General features: G+C 38.4%; 1 protein-coding gene across 4 annotated transcripts; it reads right to left on the bottom strand.

Annotated features, from left to right (window-relative positions):
• Positions 1–218: 218 nt before the first annotated feature.
• kif5ba (kinesin family member 5B, a) lies at positions 219–25,282 on the bottom strand. Of its 4 annotated transcripts, XM_056742657.1 has the most exons (27): positions 24,944–25,282; positions 19,842–19,929; positions 19,644–19,717; positions 19,426–19,530; positions 18,988–19,036; positions 18,803–18,858; positions 18,611–18,698; positions 18,387–18,511; positions 18,199–18,303; positions 16,965–17,110; positions 14,143–14,291; positions 13,762–13,970; positions 13,535–13,603; positions 12,642–12,848; positions 12,413–12,556; positions 12,146–12,334; positions 11,953–12,070; positions 11,785–11,840; positions 11,585–11,694; positions 11,273–11,374; positions 10,896–10,956; positions 10,723–10,794; positions 10,456–10,560; positions 10,106–10,322; positions 9,297–9,432; positions 3,326–3,360; positions 219–641 (listed from the first exon to the last, which is right to left on the bottom strand). In XM_056742657.1, exons 1-27 carry the CDS (start codon positions 25,067–25,069, stop codon positions 589–591), a joined length of 2,994 nt encoding a protein of 997 aa, XP_056598635.1. In that variant the 5' UTR covers positions 25,070–25,282; the 3' UTR covers positions 219–588. The 4 variants fall into 4 exon arrangements, with proteins under 4 accessions (XP_056598635.1, XP_056598633.1, XP_056598634.1 ...); XM_056742655.1 differs by lacking the exon at positions 219–641 and having other exon boundaries at positions 2,813–3,360; XM_056742656.1 differs by lacking the exon at positions 219–641 and having other exon boundaries at positions 2,814–3,360; positions 12,146–12,331.
• Between the last annotated feature and the right edge of the window lie 145 nt (positions 25,283–25,427).

The raw sequence follows: 25,427 nt of genomic DNA, 5'->3' as shown, positions 1-25,427 counted from the left end.
TGGTCCTATAATAAATCAGTACATGATGCATAAAGAAAAAAGGAATAAATAAATTTCAAAACAAAGCATTGAGTTATCTGCTACAAAAAAATAACAATTGGTTGTTTTCTACCAATGGCTGTATTGAAGAGAGCACAAATTTCCTTAAAAAAAACTTTCAAGATTGTCATGTTTTAATATTTACATTTACATTCATGCATTTGGCAGACACTTTTATCCAAAGCGACTTAACATTGCATTAATCTATACATTTATACATAGGTATGTGCAATACCCTGGGATATAACCCACAACCTTGAGCTACAGGAAAGTTTTAAAGAGATATCTAAAGGGACTTCCATGTATTCTTTTTAGAAAAGTCTAGTATATTAAAATAAAAATAGAACAATATAGTAAAAATAAAGAATTAAGACGTGATCACTTATTACATTTTCATATAGTTTACAGCAAAATCCCAGATTCTAATAAGTAGGAATAAAAACATATTTCACATCTCATACATATCTACATAGCTATGTACAAAAATACTATTACAACAAAACACAACATCAAACTGCACTTTGTATGTATCTCCATTCATCCACAGCTCTAGAACTCCTGTCCCCTCAGTAGTTCATTGTTATTAGTCCCAAAACAAGGGGCTTAAAACAGAGAGAAAGAGACAAGAGAGAGATGACAAATGTATGAATTAGTTTAGTAATGATATGTGAGGGATCATGTCAAAGCAGACTAGTTGTTCACAAAATAAAAACGTGTCATTACACTGAAGGAGTTTATTTTAGCCAACTGCAATGCATGTACAATTACATCTATGCAATTGGACTACACATTTTATTTTATAGTTAATATTTGATATAAAACAGGATATATTACAGTATTCTTCTTCAAATCTGTTACCAAATGACATGCTAATGTAATGTAAAGCACAAACTAAAAATGAATTGAGGCCTAAAACTTCAACATAATATATCCATTTTTATTCTCGTTAATGTTCCTTTCAACATTTACTAATACATTTTTAAATTCACACTTTGTAACTGTTAACATTAGTTAACAGCACCGAGAACTAACATGAAAATTATGTTGGCATTAACATTAAAAAAAGATTAATAAATGTTGATTTATTTATTTTTTCTTACTTTAAGATCATTTTTGCATTTTTATTGTTTTTACAAAGACAAAGTGTTATCAATGACACTAGCTAAAAAAGTAAAAATGAATCACATAAAATAGTAAATCTTTGGTTGCGTATAACATTGCTCAACTTACTTTCGCAAAGTTTCCTCTTTTCGCAAATTTTTTTTCATTGCAAGATGATGTCAAAGCACAAATCGTTTCATGATTTTAACAAATAGCTCTCCTAGATTTTTCAAACTCGAAACTTGCTCCAACTTTTCAAAAAAGCAGTTTCTTGACTTAGATTGCACCCAATGAGGTCTAGGTTGTGCCACTGATTTGACTATGTTGAAGCAAAACTAAAAAAAAAATCGTATTTAGGAGTGTCAGCCTCTGCTCCTGAAACACCACACAGACTAAACATCAAGCTTTTCAGGATTATAAACTTCAAGGGAGGTGTTGGAGAAGCAGCCAAGAGACCGCTTTGTGTTTTTTTTATTTCAGATCCAAAGTAGTTCCACAGATTGAAAAACAAAGGTTCTAAATTAAAACAACAAATTGACATAATAATATGCAAATGTGTCCTCTGGGGCCCGTTTCAATAAGGAAGTTCAACCAACACTGAGTTTAAATCTGAACCCTGAGTTGATTTACTCAGAGAATCGCTACTCTGAGTTTTCAGTTTCAGAACAGCTGATTTGAGTTAGTTCAATCAACCCTGAGTAAGTTCACTCTAGGTTACGCGCGTGCAGCATGGCGATGAAAAGCCATAATCAATTGAGTGAAGATAGCACGATTCACCATGGCAACGTCACATGACAAAAAGCGCTCTGTTCATTTCTAGCCAATCGAATTGAAGGTACTGTTACAAGCGTAAGTGAATATGAGCTCATATTTAGAAAAAAATGCAACACAGCCGCAGAAGCAAAAGAAAGAGAGTTGGCGTGGGAGAAAATTGCTTCACGTGTTAATGCGCAAGTTTGTCAATAACTTTTATATTTATTTTGTTGAAACTGTGAAAATGCGAATTATATTTAACTCTCTCGCTCTCATGTAGGTGCTATCCTTCTGCAATAAAAAGATCTTAGCAGCAGCTGAATATGAAATATACGACGGTGTCGTAGAAAAAAAAAAAAGATTTCGAGAATAAAGTCGAAATGTTACGAGAATAAAGTCGAAATGTTCCGAGAATAAAGTCGAAATATTTTGAGAAAAATAACAGAATTTCTAGAAACAATGGCTGTGGAGGATTTCGTTGAATCCTACTTTAGATTATGATTTAGCAATAAGGAAATTCTTTGTCTTTTGGCGCATCATCACGGAGTTATAATTAGTAAAAGGACACTGCAGCGATCATGTAGGAAACTGAATTTATTCAGAAGAAAAAATCTGACACGAACTACGAATTAACTCACTGATTCAGATGACGTGCTTAAACATAACTTCAACTCTTAAACTACAACCTTCACGAAAATAAAATTACGACGAGTTTATTCTCGTAATATTTCGACTTTAATCTCGTAACATTTCGACTTTATTCTCGTAACATTTCGACTTTATTCTCGTAACATTTTGACTTTATTCTCGTAACATTTCGACTTTATTCTCGTAATCTTGAATTTATGTTATTTTTAACGTGGCACTAAAACGCCATGGTAGAAATACACTAATATCATTCATTCAGGAAAGTTTAAAGAAATAAAATGCTCTTGCTAGTAGGATGTCTGATTGGGAAATGTTAAATGTACTTCTTAAACTGGCCTTAAAAGTTAAGATAAAACGTCCAAACGGGGCCTCAGAATTCTCTCCCGACATGAATATAATTCTCTGCGAATTAATGCAGCTTCCTCTTCTATGGGTTCATGAATAAACGAACATGCTATTTTAAGTTCTGTGTGACTAAATAGAGCGCGATTAGGAACATGAATCAATAAACAAATGATGTATGTAATTTCAACACCGCTCGCGCTTCGAAAAGGGGGCGGAGATTGTAACAAACCCTGGGTTTGCGGAATAAAACCTGCTCCCGACCAGGTTAGGTTCACGGAGTAGGTTACTCTGGTTACTCACACGGAGTATAAGATACCTCGATTTCTGAAATGGGCTTGACTTACTCCGTGGTCGCGGGTTTGACATACCTCGCGTTCTGAAACCAAAAACCCTGAGTATTCCGTTTTCTGGGGTTGACTTACTCTGAGTTTGCACTTACCCTGCTTTCTGAAACGGGCCCCAGGTGTGATGGCTCTAAAAAAAAACAGAAAATTAAGATAAATATCTCTTAAGCCAATTATACATATAAAGTTTGTTTTCAAAATTTCCCATATACGGTTGTTCCTCTCTGTAATGTGATGTGACTAGATGTAACTAGGCTATCTGATGTCTGAGGTTGGAAGTGGGACATTTCAACTTGGATATTTCAACATCAAACTTACAACAGATAAAAACCTTCAATAAAAGATTTGATTGAACTTGAATCAACTAAATCTACTGTATGCAAAAACAGTTTGGTACTCTCAGATGCATTTAAAGACAAAAATGTTATAGTTGTCATTTACGTAAAAATCACAGCCGATATTTACATTCAGTTCAATTTAATCATAGGCCTCAAAGAAGAGAAAGAGACGTCATGTTTCAGAATATTGATTTAATCACACGTCATGCAGTCCAACCAGAAAGTTTTCAAAGTTTCATTCCCTCTAACCCTTTTCCTAAACCAGAATCTCCCAAAAACACCTTTCTATTGGAATTATCCGGTACCTTTCTGACAATCATGGAGTTACTATTACACAGTAATAAAAAGTCATTTTTATTTAAGGTTATAATTAACGTGTGGCATTTTCCATAAACATCAATTTATTATCCTTCATACACAAAATTGAAAGAATTTAGGACTAATAACGCAATATTGATTATAATGGTCCTATTCTTAAAAGAGACAAAAAACCCATAAAGTAAAACATGAAAATAAAGCAAAAGGTCATCATGTCCTGCAATTCCCATCTCAAAAGCTTTCTTGATCAATATCTGGAGTGTAAACAACTACATTCAATAGATTTGAAACTAACCTGAAAGAAAAAATCCCGTTCCAACTTGAAAAGACGACCTCTAGAAGAATGAATTCGTAATGTTTAACCCTACACCAGCCCAAACAAATATTCTGCTAAACTGATTGGCTGATCAGTAACAGAGGCAGGGCACAGGCAAGGAGTGACATCACACAAGGTGTCAAAAACCAAGCATCTCATTCCATTTACTCATAAATCAATGAGGATTTTGACACATGATACGGCAAACTGTTACGTGAAAAGCAGGACATGACTACTTTTAATCAAACATTTGTTTCTTTAGAAACCATTAGATTTTGCAAACATATTTTTTTAAATTTTTAAGAAATCTTTAAGACAGCCGTAGCCAATTGTGTGGGTTTGTGAGGTTTGGTAACTTGTGTCTGGAAGTATCTCCACCTTCCCATTTACAGATCCTTAAGATCAAAGTAACCCAGATAGCTTTCATATCTGAATGCCTGCTCTATTCTTACAACTGTACTCCCTGACATTTGAACCTGTTTAGAGTTCTTCACGTGGATATATCGGAGTTGTAGTTATATAGACATTGACGAACACATTCAGATACTATCTATTCAGGTATTTTCAAAGTTATCACAGTCTAGACACAGACCCGTATAGTCAAGCAAGAAACGACTTCCTCTGCAGACATCAGGAAGTAGTTCAAACTGAGGTCACAGGTGAGCAGGGAGCAGCTAGAGACCGCAGACAACTTGTTTGAGGTCTGTTCTCATTTCTTCACTCCTAAGAGAATCTGCCCTTGAGGTGTGTTTGACCTAACGTGGAGCAAACCCACTGAAGAACAGTACAGATTGATAGAGCTGATTGCACACATTCTGGACTGCATTAGTTTTTCATTCTGCTAACATTTATTTCTTATTTCCTTTATTTATTATATATATAGTGCATGTGTGTGTGAGCGAGAGTGCAAATTCATAAAAAATTTATTTTTTAGAGGAAAACATAACAGATTGGGGGAGCGGAACTGTACAGCGATGAACATGAATATTCAGAAATCCTCCCATTGACGCCAACAGGAGGGATTATGTTATGGAATGGCAGGTTTCCATGAAGATTGCTTGCATTCTGCATCGTCGGTAGTGAGCGTTGAACTCGTCTTCAGCTAAACAACACACAAGAAGAAAACACTGTAATAATGAGTAAGGGTGCTGTCACGACAGTGGTCCTTTACATCCAAGCAGAGGTTGTAATAGACTTTTTCATTGTCCGTTTGACGGACAGGCTTGTTAAAAATCTGTCGTAATCTATCTTTATCCGTCACTATGGTACAAAGAAATATTACGTGCCAATGAGCATGTTTATGATGTCATCGTGACATACATGCGTTCTTTGAACTTACTATATTTTAATACCCAATAAAGCCAAAGTTGTTTACATATTTAATATTTCTGTTGTCAGACATAAAATACTAATTACAGATAAATGTTCATACGTCCAGTCAGTAACAATGACAGGTGTAATGTTGCAGTGTTTGAAAGTAAGCAGTCTGCCAAGTTGTAAATCCGAAGGTGAACGAATAACAGAGTTATTGCCTTGGAAAATAGGGAGTTGACTCTGAATAACGAAAATGAGTCGTCCCTAGTCCGAGTCACGAACCGCTACAGATTTACGTCACCACATACGTGACCCGCCTGCATTTAGCCAGGACTGCCCACAAAACTTCACTCTTCTCCCCCAAACACTGAAGCTCGTGAGCCTCATTCGCGGTAGACCAATCACATCAGACTAGACCATCTGACCAATCACATCAGACTAGACCATCTGACCAATCACATCAGACTAGACTATCACACCAATCACATCAGACTAGACTATCACACCAATCACATCAGACTAGACCATCTGACCAATCACATCAGACTAGGCTATCATACCAATCACATCAGACTAGACAATCATACCGATCACATCAGACCAGACTATCAAACCAATCACATCAGACTATACCATCTGACCAATCACATCAGACTAGACCATCATACCAATCACATCAGACTAGACAATCATACCGATCACATCAGACTAGACTATCAAACCACCACATCAGACTATACCATCTGACCAATCACATCAGACTAGGCTATCATACCAATCACATCAGACTAGACTATCATACCGATCACATCAGACTAGACTATCAAACCAATCACATCAGACTATACCATCTGACCAATCACATCAGACTAGACTATCATGCCAATCACATCAGACTAGACCATCATACCAATCACATCAGACTAGACAATCATACCGATCACATCAGACTAGACTATCAAACCAATCACATCAGACTATACCATCTGACCAATCACATCAGACTAGACTATCATGCCAATCACATCAGACTAGACCATCATACCAATCACATCAGACTAGACCATCATACCAATCACATCAGACTAGACTATCAAACCAATCACATCAGACTATACCATCTGACCAATCACATCAGACTAGAGTATCATACCAATCACATCAGACTAGACTATCATGCCAATCACATCAGACTAGACTATCATGCCAATCAGACTAGACCATCATACCAATCACATCAGACTAGACCATCATACCAATCACATCAGACTATACCATCTGACCAATCACATCAGACTAGACCATCATACCAATCACATCAGACTAGACCATCATACCAATCACATCAGACTAGACCATCATACCAATCACATCAGACTAGACCATCATACCAATCACATCAGACTATACCATCTGACCAATCACATCAGACTATACCATCTGACCAATCACATCAGACTAGACCATCATACCAATCACATCAGATTAGACCATCATACCAATCACATCAGACTAGACCATCATACCAATCACATCAGACTATACCATCTGACCAATCACATCAGACTAGACCATCATACCAATCACATCAGACTAGACCATCATACCAATCACATCAGACTAGACCATCATACCAATCACATCAGACTAGACCATCATACCAATCACATCAGACTATACCATCTGACCAATCACATCAGACTATACCATCTGACCAATCACATCAGACTAGACCATCATACCAATCACATCAGATTAGACCATCATACCAATCACATCAGACTAGACCATCATACCAATCACATCAGACTAGACCATCATACCAATCACATCAGACTATACCATCTGACCAATCACATCAGACTAGACCATCATACCAATCACATCAGATTAGACCATCATACCAATCACATCAGACTAGACCATCATACCAATCACATCAGACTAGACCATCATACCAATCACATCAGACTATACCATCTGACCAATCACATCAGACTAGACCATCTGACCAATCACATCAGACTAGAGTATCATACCAATCACATCAGACTAGAGTATCATACCAATCACATCAGACTAGACCACCTGACCAATCACATCAGACTAGACTATCACACCGATCACATCAGACTAGACTATCATACCGATCACATCAGACTAGACTATCAAACCAATCACATCAGACTATACCATCTGACCAATCACATCAGACTAGACCATCATACCGATCACATCAGACTAGACTATCAAACCAATCACATCAGACTATACCATCTGACCAATCACATCAGACTAGGCTATCATACCGATCACATCAGACTAGACAATCATACCGATCACATCAGACTAGACTATCAAACCAATCACATCAGACTATACCATCTGACCAATCACATCAGACTAGACTATCATGCCAATCACATCAGACTAGACCATCATACCAATCACATCAGACTAGACTATCAAACCAATCACATCAGACTATACCATCTGACCAATCACATCAGACTAGAGTATCATACCAATCACATCAGACTAGACTATCATGCCAATCACATCAGACTAGACTATCATGCCAATCACATCAGACTAGACCATCATACCAATCACATCAGACTAGACCATCACACCAATCACATCAGACTAGACTATCACACCAATCACATCAGACTAGACCATCTGAACAATCACATCAGACTAGGCTATCATACCAATCACATCAGACTAGACAATCATACCGATCACATCAGACTAGACTATCATACCAATCACATCAGACTATACCATCTGACCAATCACATCAGACTAGACCATCATACCAATCACATCAGATTAGACCATCATACCAATCACATCAGACTAGACCATCATACCAATCACATCAGACTAGACCATCATACCAATCACATCAGACTATACCATCTGACCAATCACATCAGACTAGACCATCTGACCAATCACATCAGACTAGAGTATCATACCAATCACATCAGACTAGACCACCTGACCAATCACATCAGACTAGGCTAGCGGAAAGGAGGGGATTAGACAGATAAATCTCAGAACGAATCATTTGAGAGTCAGTCAAGAAGTAAGGTAAGAATGCCTTTTATTACTAAAATAATAGTGTTTTTACACCTTCTATGAACATAAACATGTTGATGGACACTCCATAAACCAAAGTAGGACCCTAAAAATCCCTAGTATACTACGCTCTAAGGTTTATCCAAAATGCCGCTAGTCGCTGTCGCTATCGCTATCGCTCTCTGAAGGAAAAAAGTCTGTAAACACCGCACCATTGGTTTGTGCTAGCCTGTGTGTGTATGAGAGCAGTAGCACCGAGAGGGTCGGATTTAATGACAGATTGCACGTTTTCCAGAATCAGATCCAGAAACAACACCACAAACAATGTTAGAGATCGCCGTGTTGTTATAAAAAGTGCAAAAAGATTTTAAAATCTAGATGGTGGTGGGTCGTCATAGTCTTCTTGATTAAACCCGACCCGGCTCCGCGAGTCTCCATTGACGAGGTCTTTATGAGTAATGAATGGGAAACGTAAGCGTCCCTACGAACATGTTCTGATGAAAGGAAATGATTGGATGCAAACAACTCCACAAAAAGGGGAATTACTAACTGCCCTCAATCTAATCCGTAAAATGACAGACGGCTTTCAGATTTTTCCTTCACTGGTATAAAAAAATATACCAATTTTCCATATTTTATATATATTTTCGGACCATTGCATCTAAGGTTCTTTTCGCTGAAACCTATACAAACCTCTTCTCTTGTTTGACTCCGCCTCCTCTAATGGGCATTGGCTGATTGTTCTGGTAGAGGACGGCACCCCCACCACGAATCGCATTGGGGTAAGTGGGAGACGCGACAGGTTGCTGTCCAGGCCTAATGGGTTTAGCTGCATCAAAAAAAAAGACACCAGCAGTTAAAAAACCCCAGAATGAGTGTTCACTTATTTTGAAAGTAAAAAGATATATGGGTCAATGACGTGACATGTATTTTTTGTGTCCAAATTCATTATTTTCCTAAAAAGAATTTGAATAAATACATGTCATATATCAAATGGATCTACAATATGTCCTTTATAAGAAACCCTTTTCATTTTATTGAAATTCAATAGATTTTTTGAGTTTTGGTGTTTGAAAGACCAAAAATGTCAGGTGGTGCGACCGTCCGAACATACAAACAGAGAACAAAACTGAGAAATAAATGTTAATTTTCTCAATAAAATTCTTAATAAAATATTTTGGCATGATTTTATGTTAAATTTCTTATATATGAGGGGAAAAATACTCAGTGCTAAATACATTAAATGTATATTATTTTAAATTAATATATGGTCGCACCACCTGACATTTTCTGGGTGGTAAAATCAGAAATCTTGTTTAATAATGAATTAATGCTCCCTAAAATGCTGTAAAACCAATATAAATCAACACAATACATTTTTTTGGACATAAAAATACATTTTCAAACTGTTTTGCTTAAAATATTTTTTTTTTCTTCTTGAAAATCTTATTTGTCATTGACCCATATATAGATATATAGTGCTTGTGTAAGCGTGCGCTGACCAATCTGTGCGGAGTGTCCTCTTCGGGCCATGTTCTTGGCTCTCACGGCCTCTTTGATGCGGTCCACCTCCAGCTGGTATCGCTTGCGGTCGCGGGCAGAGTTCTCTTTGGCATCTTTAAGCGCGGATTCCAGAGCCTTTACACGCTCTGCTGTCGCCCGCAGACGCTTCTCCAGTTTAGGAAGCTCACAGCGGAGGTCTGCATTATCACGCACCAGCTAGAGTAAGAATGCGAGAAAATACGAAAAATATATATATGATGAAGAAAAGTCAGAAAGTCCAGTTGGTAGATGGTGCACACATATACCATCTGTGCGTGTGGCTGGACGACATTTTCTGGTTTGCAGTTACCTGTTTGTGGACCTTTGTGAGTTGTTCTAGATTGTTCTCCAGGAAAGAGATCTTCTGTTTCTGAGCAGCACTGCCACCAGTTTCATCAGAATCCATCTCGGCACTCTACACACACACACACACACACACACAATAAGGACTTTCAGTTACAGTACATAGCACATAGTACATGCCAATCAAAAAGGTATAAAGAAATAGTAAATGCATTTATTTGAAAATATATCATGTCAGACATTAAAGAAAGTTGCAACACAGTTTCCCTCACACCTTCTTAACACGAGTGGCCAGATCCTGTACAAACAATTTCCTGAGGTTGTGTAGAGTTTGTAGCTCCTTGGCCTAATTGTGCAAAAAGTAAAGGACACAATTAATAAAAGACAATTGCCAGCACTAATTATCTCTAGTCGCCCTCTAGTGCCATGATGAGAAAATGCACTTACCACAGTCTCCTCCAAGCCTTTCAAATCTTGCCTGGCCTGTTCTCTTCTGTCCTGCATCACACTGGGATGCACACAAACACACACAGAGTTAATGGAGCTCTTACTATAAAAAATGCAAACTTCAATGAAACCGGATGTTTATTGTAACCGAATGACATAATGCAGAAAAGAATTAAGGGCTTTCATACATTCTTGTATTCAGTCTGAGCTATTGTTTAAATTGTTGTGTTCTATTTATGAATCAGACCTTATTGGTCAGTGTTTTGCAATGAATACAGAGACTCCTTGTAGTTGGAGATAAACTGCATAAAAGACGACTGACCAACTTGAGAAATAGTTAATAAACAGAAATGGTGGTATGCTTGTGGGAGACATACGTGAGCTCATTTAGCTTTCGGCTCTTCTCTTGGTCATTGGATTTGAGTTTCTCATGTTCAACCCTCAAACGCTCGTGCTCCAACATGATCTTCTGATTCAGACTACACAGACAGAGAGAGAGAGTTCATAAGCCTGGTAAAACACAAATGGTAAAACAAAATGCAACAAAAAGTGTGTCTGTCTGTAGATAATATTGATTCTCTTCATGAGGTGTGCATGCTAGTGAAGCTTTCTGATGTAAGTTTGATGTTTGTATTGAAGTGATGTAGTATGTTGGTGTGTGTATGTGTGTTTGTGCATGGGTGTCGTACTCCTGTAGATCAGTGATGAATTTCTCTTTGCTGTCCAGGTCGTCTCTCAAACTGCTGATTTGTTTGTGATGAGCTTCTCTGTGATTATGGATTTGCTTCTCCACTGCCTCCTATACAAACACATACAAGCTTTAATATACAAATTCATCATGTACTGTTCATACTGAACAAGCATGTTTTTATGTGCGTTTTATTTTTACCTTGACCTCATTGGCACTCTGAATCTCACTCTCTTTCTCCATAGCATGAACTTTTTCTGTACGCACATGCCAGCAAAGACAAAAACTTGCATTACTTTGATAATCAGTAGGTGTATTATTGTGTTACATTTTACATATTTGAACGCATTCATTAATGTAGAAGTGTACCCTGTGCACTGATTTTGACCAGCTCCTCATTGAGCGAGTCCACATCTTCCTCCAGTTGTCTCTTCTTCTGCTCTACGTTATGCAGATACTCTGTCAGCGATTTAATCTTCGCTTCATGCTGCAAGACATCATCTCATTAATGAAAACCCACAAGAGTTTCTTCAGAATCTGGAGCGAGACTGTGAAACGGTACCTGTTGGATGCGTAACTGACACGCCGCCAGCTCCTTCTCAGTTTCATCCATCTTCTTGTTGCCCTCAGACTGAGTGTTTTCCAGTTGCTTGCATCGTTTGACCATGGATTTAACTTCGGACTTCATTTTACTAATATAGAGCCTGGCAACAGTGAACTCTTCGTCTATCAGACCGCTGCCCTCGTGCTGCTGAGAATGTCACATTTCTCAAAACCAGTTTACAAAAGCTACAACAAATTCTTGACTTGTGTATTTTGTATCCTTCACCTTGATGTCATTGTTGCCCACAGCGATGCCGATCTCTGTTAAGTCTTTAAGCAGTGATGACATCATCTCTGTGACCCTCTTCTTCTGGTGATTGGCCATTTCCTTCAGTTTCTGCAGCTCTGAGTCTATGGACGCCAGGGTGCTCTGACACATTGTAAGAGTTTAACTCATAAGTTCATGTTGTTTTTCTTATGACACAACACTACAGTAATGCTCCTCTGCTACTCACAGACTTCTGGTTCAGCTCTTCGCTGAGGGCTTCGAAGCCCTTGGCCTTGTCCTCCACCTCCTGGCTCTTCTGGTCATAGTTGACTGCGAGCTCCTCCAGGGCCTGAAGCACCTCCTTAACCTCCTCTTTAGACGCATCGTTCTCCAATTGTAGACGTGTTAGCTCCACCTGCTGGTTGTTATGGTCTCGACGTGAAGAGGCCAGCAGCTGCAATGCACATAAAAACATATGCAAATGTAAACGCACACAGTATACACAGAACCGTAGTCGTACAAAACCCATTTACAGCTGGTATTAACTTTCATCAGAGGATCTGATCATAAGTGTTTAGAGTTAAATATGGGCATAACAGAGTCTGTGGGGTGGTTTCCCAAACAGGGATTAGACCAGTCCAAGACTAAAATAAAATGAAAACAGCTTGCACGGACATATCTTAAAATACATCTGTGCCTTGTGCTGTCTCAAAATGCGCACAAGTGTTTTTTTGTAAGGCATGTTTGTTAAAACTACTAAAATGTCCTAATTTAATTAAAGCCTAGTTCTGGTTTAAAATAATCCCAGTCTGGGAAAAATGGGATTTTTATGTGCAGTAGACAAAAGTTTGAGTTTAAAAACAAAATGAATTGTATAGATGCTTACAGTTTTGATAGTTGAAGGGAAATTTGCTCATAGCTGGTCTGAAATAGATTGGACTAAAATAACCCAGAGGTGATGCCAATATGGCCGCCGATTGCAGTGACCTCGCTAAAAGGGACTTTAAAGTGGCTTTCACTGCATGTCAAAAAATGTAACCATAGTATTTAATTAAAAACTGTAGTTATAAATCCACAAAACATGGTTACTACACCATGGCTAATTTTCAAAAGAGATGAAAGAGAGAGATCACAACTAACCTCTTCCTGATCCAACATCTGCTGCTTGAGTTTCTCCACCAGCTGAGACTGCTGATTAATCTCTTCATCCTAAAGAACAAGTCATTATTAAAGATGCATGTCAAAATAAAAGAATAATATCACCCCTATACAGTTCCACAATTTACCATAGTAAGACAAATTGGTAAATATTCAGGAAAAACTATTTTGTTGGTGTGTTTCAGCTGTAGCTTGTTTAACATGTGTACCTTGTCATCAAGCTGTTTGAAGAGTTTGGTGAGTTCAGCCTCACATTTATCCTTCTCTCCGTCAGTAAGTCTGGACGCCAGCAGGCCCGTCGTTGGAGGATTATTTGGCGTAGATGCAAATTTATCATTATTAATCGTGTTATCCAGCGCTAAGACTTCTGCGTTTGCCTTCTCCTTATCAAACTGCTCTTCTGCAGGTACCGTCTCACCTGCAGGACACACAACATACAAAACCGCCTTGTTTAGAAACAGTTTTTTATGCGAAAAATTGACATTTCCGTCTGGCAGTTACATACCATGCATATATATTTGGTAAGAAAAAGGGACGCTTAGTGTTTTTAAAATTTAATTGTTTGTGTTTAATGTAATTGTCTGTCAAACCTTTTCTCCACCGGTTCAGTTCGTTCTCGAGCCATGTGATGGTATTGCGAAGTGTTTTGTTTTTCTCTTTCTCTCGTTCATATTTCTTCTTCCACTGTTCTGCTGTCAGCTCCACATTGACCGTAACTGTGTTCTTGATGGTCTTTGCTCTGTACACACACATACATGCTGTTTTTTCACATGGTACTTCTTTATTGCTTTCTAGTTGTAGGACTAATGCAGACTTTTATTTCCGACTGGTTCAAAATTGGTACAGTTGTGTTCAAAATTATTCAACCCCCACTGAAATTGATTGTTTTGGTCGGTTTGACATTGATTATGATCCTTCAGTCATCCTGCTTACAATTAAATCAAAGAGGCACGTGTAAGGCAGACAAATATAACATAACATTTATAATGAAATAACCACAAATGTCTTTTCTGAGCTCACATCATTATCAGTTTTATTCAACCCCCAAGTGACATTCAATCTTAGTACTTAGTACAACATCCTTTTACAGTTATAACAGCTTTTAAACGTGAAGCATAGCTTGACACAAGTGTCTTGCAGCGATCTACGGGTATCTTCGCCCATTCATCATTGGCAAAAGCCTCCAGTTCAGTCACATTCTTAGGCTTGCGCACTGCAACTGCTTTCTTTAAGTCCCACCAGAGGTTCTCAATCGGATTTATGTCTGGTGACTGCGATGGCCACTTCAAAATGTTCCAGCCTTTAATCTGCAACCATGCTCTAGTGGACTTGGAGGTATGCTTGGGATCATTGTCCTGTTGAAAGGTCCAACGTCTTCCAAGCCTCAGGTTTGTGACGGACTGCATCACATTGTCATCCAATATCTCCTGGTACTGAAGAGAATTCATGGTACCTTGCACACGCTGAAGCTTCCCAGTACCTGCAGAATAAAACAGCCCCAAAGCATGATTGACCCCCGCCATGCTTCACAGTAGGCAAGGTGTTCTTTTCTTCATAGGCCTTGTTCTTCCTCCTCCAAACATAGCGTTGATCCATGGGCCCAAACAGTTCTAATTTTGTTTCATCAGTCAACAGAACACTATCCCAAAACTTCTGTGGTTTGTCCACATGACTTTTGGCATACTGCAGTCGACTCTTCTTATCCTTTGGGGACAGCAAGGGGGTGCGGTGCGCCTGGGAGTTCTGGCATGGAGGCCTTCATTACGCAGGGTGCGCTGTATTGTCTGAGCAGAAACTTCAGTACCCACATCTGACAAATCTTTTCTCAGTTCCTCAGCAGTCACACGGGGACTTTTCTCCACTCTACGCTTCAGGTAGCGCACAGCAGTCGAAGTCAGCATCTTCTTTCTGCCACGACCAGGTAGCGTTTCAACAGTGCCCTTTGCCTTGAATTTGCGAATGATGCTTCCTATGGTGTCTCTTGGTATGTTTAACATCTTTGCAATCTTCTTATAGCCATTGCCCTTCCTGTGAAGAGTAATCACCTGTTCTCTTGTCTTCCTGGATCATTCTCTTGACCTCACCATGTTTGTAACCACACCAGTAAATGTCTAGAAGGAGCTGAGTATCACATTTGGTGCTTATTAGGCTTTATTGGTGCTTATTAGGCTTTATTGCTGCTCCCTGATATCCACAGGTGTTTTCAATACCTGATTGAAAACACTTCATTGAACCTCTGTTCTTCAGAGTGGTAGTCTTTAAGGGGTTGAATAATTATGTCAATGAAGAATTCACAAAAGAAACATTTACTACTGTATTACAAAACTAATTGATATCATTTTAGTTGCATATGGTTCTTTAAGAAGTCCTTGTAGGATTTCATTCTGAATACAATTACAAATGTACTCTAAATTCCCTAAAACCATTTACAGCATTGGGGGTTGAATAATTTTGAACACAACTGTATTTTAGACTTCAATATAATAATTTCTGACTGCTGTATAATTAATGCATCAATAAGTGAGGCTTTCATTATGAATATTGAGAAAAGACATAGTGAGGTTAAGCCTTTAGAGCCTGAAGGGAAAATATGTTTTATTTTTGACTGTGAAATTCTAACAAAATGTCCTGTTATCATGTGCAAGGTTCAGTTTTTCTTTCCGGAAAACAACTGTCTTTCAATAAAATAAGGTTTTTCACCATAACTGTGTGTTGTGAGTCAAATAGACGAAACACACAGGCACACACACACAAATACACCTGCCCCAACACTTGCGCACACACACACACATCTCCCTAGATATCACACATGCATCCACACACACAAAAACACATGCTTCATATATGCACACACACATATGCACATGCACTGCGTATGTCCACGCATACTTGTGCTCACATGCACACATATAAGAGCACACATGCATGCATACAAATCCACACATGTGCATGAAGGTATACGCACACAGCCACACAACACATACTAAGATATGTGAAACTGGTATTTTGAAACAGTAAGTCTAAGCCTATTTACAGACATTTCTCATGAGGCAAAATTTCATTCTGTATCCACGTCTGGATCGACATCCATGGCATATTCCTCTTCGATGTCTGAATATGCAGACTCCGGGTCAGAAGAGTCTAGCTCATCCCAATCACCTCTAATGTTGTGTATTTCCTCTTCACAGTGTTTTGTTTGTCTATTTTATGACTTTACTTGCTCAAAAACTCTGTGATCTGTCGCACTCCGTCAATCTGTTCATGTCTCTGCCACTCTCCACAAAAACTGCAGCAATTTTTATGATAGCACAAATGGTTGAAGAGTTACGGTTAAACGAATACCGCTTGATAAAATTCTTCGGCCACCTTGCATCCGGTTTAAAAGGGTTAAAAATCGGTGTGCGTTTCTTACCTTTGACCAAACATGAGGGTGGATTTGGTCTCACAATCGTTGTATGAGGAGGGTGAACAGCAAATTACGATGGTGGTCCTACAATTTCCACCCAGTGAATCCTGCAAGATCCTTGTCATTTTACTGTCTCTGTATGGAATGTACGCCTGCGAGAGAAGCACAGAATTAGACCAAGAGACGTAACAACGAAACTAATAGTTATATCAGCAAACCAACTTCAATAAAGAGCAGTACAAGTGAAAATTCAATGACACTAGTGTTGTCACGATTGACGAATTTTGACTTTAATACAATGCGTAAGTAAAGTATTTCGATACCAATACTAAATGCGATACCATGCAAAAAGAACATACAGGAAGTAATTAAATAAAAAAAGATGAAACCTAAAATAATTCTGTTATTGTATTTTTTACTCTTACAACTTACACTGTGTTCCTGACTTGCTTTTTCCTACCCCTTATTTAAAAATAACATGTCACCACAAAGACCTACAAATGAATGTCAGGTATCAATCTATGATACAGTCCTTAACGTGTATCTGTCTCAGTGTTTGCTGTCTGCTAAGGTGAAATTAGAAACTAAAAATTGTTATTATTTTAAATCGATTACCCATTAGTAGTTTATTTTTCTAACTTTTTTTTTTAAATGGAACCTAGTTGTAAAGCGTTATTAATGCTGGTCATGTTGGCCTGTCACAAAATAAATCATAAAGCATTATTCTATTGTTAGCATTCACATACACTACCTCTCATTTTAAAGTTCTTTGAACGGGTCGGGATGTCTGTTGGTGAAATGTTTGGCCAAGCTGATCATGTTTGCTCTTTTGCACCCTTTAACTCGGCTATAATGCCCCTATGCGCATCTGCTTCACTGATAAGCCATGATCATACAGAAAAGGCACTTATGTTTGACACCATGACTTTCATTTTAGTCGTCCCCCGAAATCTGCAGCGCAAATACGAGGAAAGAAAGTTGCAAATGGACGCATTTCAGGATGTATTTTCTCTGAAACGTGCACCTCATTAAAGTACAGGTACCAAATAAATTAGAAATTGGTATTGTTTTAACAGAAGGGTACTTTCTTAGTACCGGTGTATCGTGAAACTCTACACCACACACAGTGAAGAACTTCCAGACGCAATAGTTTTACAGCTTCATTAGGACGTAAAGCCAACAGAACAAAGAGTGTAAAGAACTGATCTGTACCCTGTGTGTGAATTTGTGACAGACTCACCGAGCTCTCAGCTAGAGCAGATATCACGTTGCCCAGTGATGACAGAGACTTGTTGATGTTTTTGGCTTCATCCAGTAAAGCCCCTTCAGCTCCTGTTTTACTGACCTGTGAGACATTTATGATTTTCAGCAGACGCTTCTATCCATAGCAACCTCCAATCAGTTTGTGTGTTTCATTGTGCATCAAACCTTCTCACTTCCTGCCAGGTCAACCAAGTAGAGTTTACCACTGAGCTTCTGTTCCGTCTGTGTGTTTTCTTGCTTCACATTGATGAGGAAGATACTGTGACTTCTGGAGCTGTGTTCATTCATGTCTGAAACACACACATATTAATATTATTATTATTAATATTAGACACATTACTGCCTCACACAATATTGTCTCTTCAAATTTGTGCGTTTTGTAATCGTACTTGTCACTGCCACATGTCTGTTTGATTTTCCTTCGTCAATAGTGTCCATCACTTCATCTGGACTGCAAACAAACCGTTCAGTGCAACCCTAAAACCAGACACACACAATTATTGCAAACATTACTTATATGTTGCATCTAACACTGGGAGTGTTTTTACACAGTGACGGGACAGCAGGTTTCAGAAACTCACCTTGACATAAGGAACCCTGTTTTTGTCTTCATGCACAGATAAATTAGTCTTTGAAACTGCAAGACAGAGAGGAGACATTATTTCCCATCGAAAGCAGCTTTTTCATTTTATTAACTGATTTTTATATCATATGCATGTGTTTAGCTAAATTGGCAAGCAGATTTGTGATAAGCTGCAAAACTCACCATCCAAAAGGTCCCGAATCTTATCCAGATATATTTCAAAATATGACACCTGTCACAAAGTACCAACAGAACAAATCAAGAGAACAGATAACAACAAGGCATTTCTTAAAGAGACAGTTCACAAGGATAAAAATGATTTTATTGTTTACTCATCCTTATGTCATTCAAAAAAATATATGATTTTCTTTCTTTGTGCGGAACACAAAAAAGATATTTTAAAGAATGTTGGTAACCATACAACATTGGCCCACATTGACTTCCATTTTATGGACAGAAAACATTTCTCAAAATATCTTCTTTTGTGTTCCAAAAAAGAGTCATACAGGTTGAATGTCATGAGGGTGTATAAATGAGTTTTTTTTCAGGCTGAACTGTCCCTGTAATAAATGAGAAGACTGAAAGAAGAGTGAATGTAAGACGTGATTGTGTGTGACTTACTTTAATGTGGAACTCCAGGTTTTCATCCATAGAGTAAATGTAGTTAAAGATATCTTGCACTATCCTGGGAATAATTCCCATTGCATCTGTGTCATGGAGATTTCCCTGAAAATGATCAAGTTGGTAATTAAAATAGACATAAATGAAGGTACACTGCACGATTCATGCTCTTGGTCTTTGAGATTTTCAGTCACACATCATAACACATGCGGTCTCACCTCCATTGTGTGCGTTTTCCCCGAGGACGTCTGACCATACGCAAAAATGGTTCCATTATATCCTTCAAGTACATCTGAGAGAGGGACAATATGATTAGACCTCATTGTATATACATGGTAAATGTTCTGCTGCTTGCTTTTAAAGGTAACTGCAACTATGAATGAAAGCAGAAGGACAGCATAAAAGTTTTATCTTACCTTTGACAATGTCTTGAGCGCAGGCCTTGTACACCTGCTCCTGTGTTGTGTTTGACTGGAAAACTCTGTCGAATGCATACGGTTTACCCTGTGGAGGAGACAACAATACAGATTTCAGCACATACCATTAGATTTTATCTCACAAATTGAACATTTTGCTTCAGAGAGTATATTGTTTTACAACACTAGCCTTTATTTTAGAATTATGTCATGCTCCAGTCACACATAATGTTTGTGACTTTTATTTAACACAAGAGTAAATAAGTATAGGGAAAACTTGGTAAAACACCTTTTTCAACATAGATATCTATGCGTCTATTATGACATCAACAATATCAAAATAATCAAGGTGGGCATTGAGGCACCGCAGAAGTCTGGAAATTGTTGAATAATGTTGTTACATTTGTTTTATCATCACAAAATGTATACTCATCGCTTTAAAAAGTAAGGTTGAACCACTGGAGTCAAATGGACTTATTTAAAGATGTCTCACTTTCTGTGAAAATAGGTTGCGTTGCTGAAGGAGTCAGAAAGCTCAAGGACCTCAACTATTTCAATTTGTGTTCTGAAGATGAACAGAGGTCCTTGGGTTGAGGAAGGATTCAAGGGTGAGTAAATCTTGACAGAATGTTCATACCTACTTAAAAACATTAGATCCATTCTAAGAAAACGCTCAGAAAGGCCAGCATAGTAGCATTAATGATTTATCACCCTGATTAATTAATTTATCCTCAATTATAAATCTATAAATATAAAGTCTGAATACACATGTACAGTGAATGATTATAACAGGACCCATGCATCCAAACTCATTTAGCTGTGCTTTCTAAACTGGGACAAAAGTATGACAACAGTAGTCTGCCTTGAACACACCTTCATCCCAGGTTTACTCTGATTCTGGGCTGCACAACAACAATCATAGACCATAATGCTCTATGTTACTAAACTCCCTATGGTACATAACTACATATGGTCTTCGCTGATTGGCTGAACTGACCTGGTTACAATGGGCTACATGCTTTGGGAATACTCTGAAGAGTATAAAAACAGCTATAACAGCACTTATACCACGGGGCTGTGAAATGCTCGAGTCTGATTGGCTGACGAAGGTTGTACAGTTGGGCATTATTTTCAGTCAAACGCACACATATAAGTGGTTCCAGATCTGTGGACCGAATTTCAGTTCCCCAAGTTTAACAGTCATAACGAATTTATACTGTAGCTACAGTCTACTACCAACAATGTCGAAGACGGTTGAAATTTTCCAGAAATAACTTTTAATATTTATGGAAAGTAAATGTTTATAACGATTGGCTTAAAACAAAAAATACGTCTGATGAAGAGGTAGAAAGCTTTAAACAACCACCTGCGAGCTTTCTATGCAACTGTGAGACCTGCAGCTGGCACGGACTACTCTGCATCAAGTTTTCTTGCTTTAAGAGGTGGTGTGGACCTTCATATTTCCACAGACAACATCATTGGATGACTGGAATTCAAATCTTCCACAATGTATTCAAGGCCATCCCCCCAAAATGTACTTAATGCATTCATTCACCATCATAAAAAGATGAAGATGGTGTTCAATACGTTTGCTTATCTCATAACGCAGATGAAAAAAATAAAAATAATCCCACTGATCCTAACAAGGACTGCTTCAGAGGATTCATGTTCTCCACCCCCAGAAATCCACTTTGCTCTGTTAATAGTTAAAGTACATCACAATGTGCCCACCTTGACGGGATAGAGTGCTGGTAATCCCATGAACCGATGGGTGTGAACTATCATGGGAACGTCCCGCTGCCGCACATTAGCGAGTTAGTCGGCTAACCCAAAAGGTACACCAACCATTCCACAAGAAGCACCGCAGTTCAAATACTGTCAGAGGCAGGACTGGAGAGCAGACAGATCATGTCTGTCACAGGACACAAGCGCGAAACAAGCCTAAGAAGCTACTGGGCACCTTTGCCAAAGGAACGAAAGAAATGGAGCTTGATCCTGTTGGATAACGTTTCTGATGATACCAAAAACAAAGCCACAGATCATAAGCAACAAACTTCACAGATCATCAACCAGCGTTTGCTCCGCCGTTTACTATGACCAACTTCACAATTAATGGAAACGTGCAGTTTAACCGTAACAAATTAAACAGAATTAAGAGAATAAATCAATACCAAATGAATGTGTTTGTAGCCTAACTAAACATTGATTGCCTAGCCCTAGATGTTCAGATTTTTTCAGATCATACAGAGAATAAATCCTAAATGAATAAATAAACAATGATTTAATTAAAGTAATTTATAAATTTTGACCAGCCTACTTGTTCACAGGGTTTTGTCATTAATGCAATCACATGTGCATGCGCGCTCTCTCTCAAGCCTTTACAATGACGTCATTGAATAACCGGCCGCTTCAGATGAGAAAATAGTCCATCACTCACAGTAGAATTATAAACCGCTGCAAACATAACTAATGTCTTGAGATAAAACACCTGAAAACTGACTTTTGATGTGGTAACCGTGGTATAAGCAGAATAATTGACACCGGTCCTTTCAATTATCGAAAGTTTCAATAACTGAACGGCCCGTCGTCAATTATTTCTTAAATATAGCATAGTATCCACGCCCTTAAACGATACACAGAGACCATCTATCTGGGTAATGCTTGCCTAATGGGTGAGAATCAAAGCTGCCAATTCAAAGACCGCAGATTCAGCATCCAATAAAATACAAGGTGAAGTCCACTAATGCTTTGGCTCCGAAATATACTATCATCTATAAATATTAGACTTTGGGCTGAAAGAATGATAATTAAATATAGTATAATGTAAACAGTAAACAGATACACGTGATCAAATACGTACGTATCCACAACGTATACACACCGACAGTCGCTTGGGTTTTAAAATACATTGTGATTGACACCATATGGATGGACAAAAGTATTAAGATGCCCCCACCTCATGAACAGGTTTGACTACTTCAGTCATTTCTTTGAACACAAATCTTAAAGCCACAGCTTATGATATTCTAGAGAACTGTGTGCTCCCAATGTTATTGTAACAATTTGGGCAGGGCCCTTTTATATTCTGACATGACAATGACCCTGTGCACGAAGCAAGATTCAAAAAAAGAAAAGAATGATTCAGTCTACTGTGGAAGAACTTGACTGGTGTCTGAATATCGTTTTTATTGTCAGCTGATATAAACAAATGAAGGGGTGAGGACGTGACCACTTAAAGACAATGATGAATCTTAAGATGTCCAAAGTTTAAAGGAAATGGCATTGGATCAGTAATGTTTAACAGCTTTTCACAACCAAGCCAATAGTTAAATTCTTGTATAGTTAAAATAATTTGAATGCATTCTGCAAATGTCTTTTTAGTGACCATTATTGTCACAGTTTTTACTGCAAGCCTCATAACACAGTAAACCTTCCAGTAAAGGCAAGCGCACTGTAAACTCTCTAAACCAATGACGTTGACACTTGTTATAATACTAACACTGCACTGTCATGAGTTTAATATAAAAATGGTCAATGAATATCATGATCTATATACTCCTAATGTATGGGCTGTATGTCGAGATAGCATGACACCACATTAAACACACAATACTAACCAGTTCCTATGGGAAGAGGAATATTTCCCGAAGTTCTAATCGAGGCCATACCATACCCAACTATTTTCTCATGACACGCTGAGTCCCAGAAGTTGCACAGGGTGGAGTCCTCTCTATTCCCAATGCATTATCTCACCTTCCTCTGCTATTCAACTACACACACACACACTCCTTACTTAAATTACAGTGGATAGGCATGAAAGTCTCCTTTTCCACTCACTCTTTCTTTTAGTCGTCTATTAATGGTATACAACAGAAAACAAACATATCCGTTTCAAAGCCAGTCTTTCAGGAACATACATAGACAAACACCAAAACGTCACAAGAGGACTTCACCCACTTCGTACAACTTATCATAAAAGATTTGCCAAATTGAACAGGAAATGCAGGAATAAAACGTTTTCTAATGTTTACACACAAGGGATGGTCACCAAATAGACTTCCACAGAGCTTGCAAGTGAGTGTTTGCTTTCAAACGCCATTTATAATGCTGCAATTGTCCAACAATAGAAAAAGTTTAGGAGTTATGATGACATGCAACAGATTCTCGTGTTTGAAATGAATATATACAGAATCATTGAAAAAGTGTTGGCTGTCCAAAAACCCAGTTCAACCTTAATGCGTTAATAACAGTCATGTGTTCACTAAACATACAAACCACAAACAGGACATTTGCGTGTCTATGTTGTTCCTTTAAACAAGATGAAGCATCAAGGTCCATTTTTCATTACCTGTTGAATAATATGAATCCTAATGGTTTCCCTTAAAAACCAACTAATGAACAAAAACTAAAGGATGTAGTTTTTGGTCCTTATTGCAATATATTTGTTTTCCCATCTGCCAACAACATGCCACCAACAGAATGAACACATGACCAGAAGAGATCATTATAGTATCAATTAAAACCAATACAATTCCCATTAAAATCATAAGAATGTCTGTGATGGTATCTTTTGTCTGTTTAAGCAGGGGCGATATAAAAATGATAATCTTATTAAGTTTCTTTCATATTTCACTCAATGTCAACATCTGTTATCGAGACAGATTTCAAATGAAATGTCATAGAGACCCCATCACAGTACTTAACACCCAAATAAAGTGTGAAGTTGACTTGTTCTATCAACATACCCCTTCATACATCCCTACAAACATATTGAAGTAATACTTTAAACCTGACGTTAGTCCTTAAAATGTGAATGAACAAGAATTCTGACTGCGTTTCCGCGTTAAATGAACAGATCAGGCTAACACCATCAGCCCGCAGTTGCAACATGCAACAACGCAAAACAACTAAAAACACATTAAAAACACAAACACCGATAGTTTTAGGAGTAATCGGACTTGGTCAACTGACAGATATCGGTGTCAGATGTTTACATACAGAGATCGTGGTCAGTTCTTGTCCTGTTGGTATGTGGGTCGCTAGCATTAGCCGCTCGCTGGAGAAATTAACGATGAAATCAGATGACACGAAACGACACTCACCCCGATCACGACGTTATCTTCTCCCTGAAATTTAGCGATGTATTTGTCCCCCCTCTTCACCTCCGAGCTGTTCAAGGGCCTGAAACGGCAGACGACTTTAATTGTGCACTCCGCCGGGTCCGCCATCTTTCCCCGGTAACCGAATCACGAGAGCACCGGCGTGAGCAGGCGCAAACGGATGCGGACGTGGTGGGTAACGTAACTTTTACCGCCCTGTCCGAAATCTCGAGCAATGGGGCTTAACTGGCAAACCGTGTGGTTGTTAGATAGGAGCGGCACTGCACGACACTGGCGGATCACGGCTACCTCACTGACCCGGTAGCAGCGATCCACGTGTGACGTCACCGACACCGGCACATAGCAGAATCCAATTTTTAGGAGCTAGGATTATAACTGAATGGCTCTAACAGCTAGCCGTAAAGGGGAACATTAGTTGGATTTTAGTTATTATGATGCATCATGGGATTGAATGAGTGCACTCAAT

The sequence above is a fragment of the Triplophysa dalaica genome, chromosome 3 (assembly GCF_015846415.1).
Source record: "Triplophysa dalaica isolate WHDGS20190420 chromosome 3, ASM1584641v1, whole genome shotgun sequence".
NCBI classification, from domain to species: domain Eukaryota; kingdom Metazoa; phylum Chordata; class Actinopteri; order Cypriniformes; family Nemacheilidae; genus Triplophysa; species Triplophysa dalaica.
This window is presented reverse-complemented; position numbering and strand designations above follow the sequence as displayed.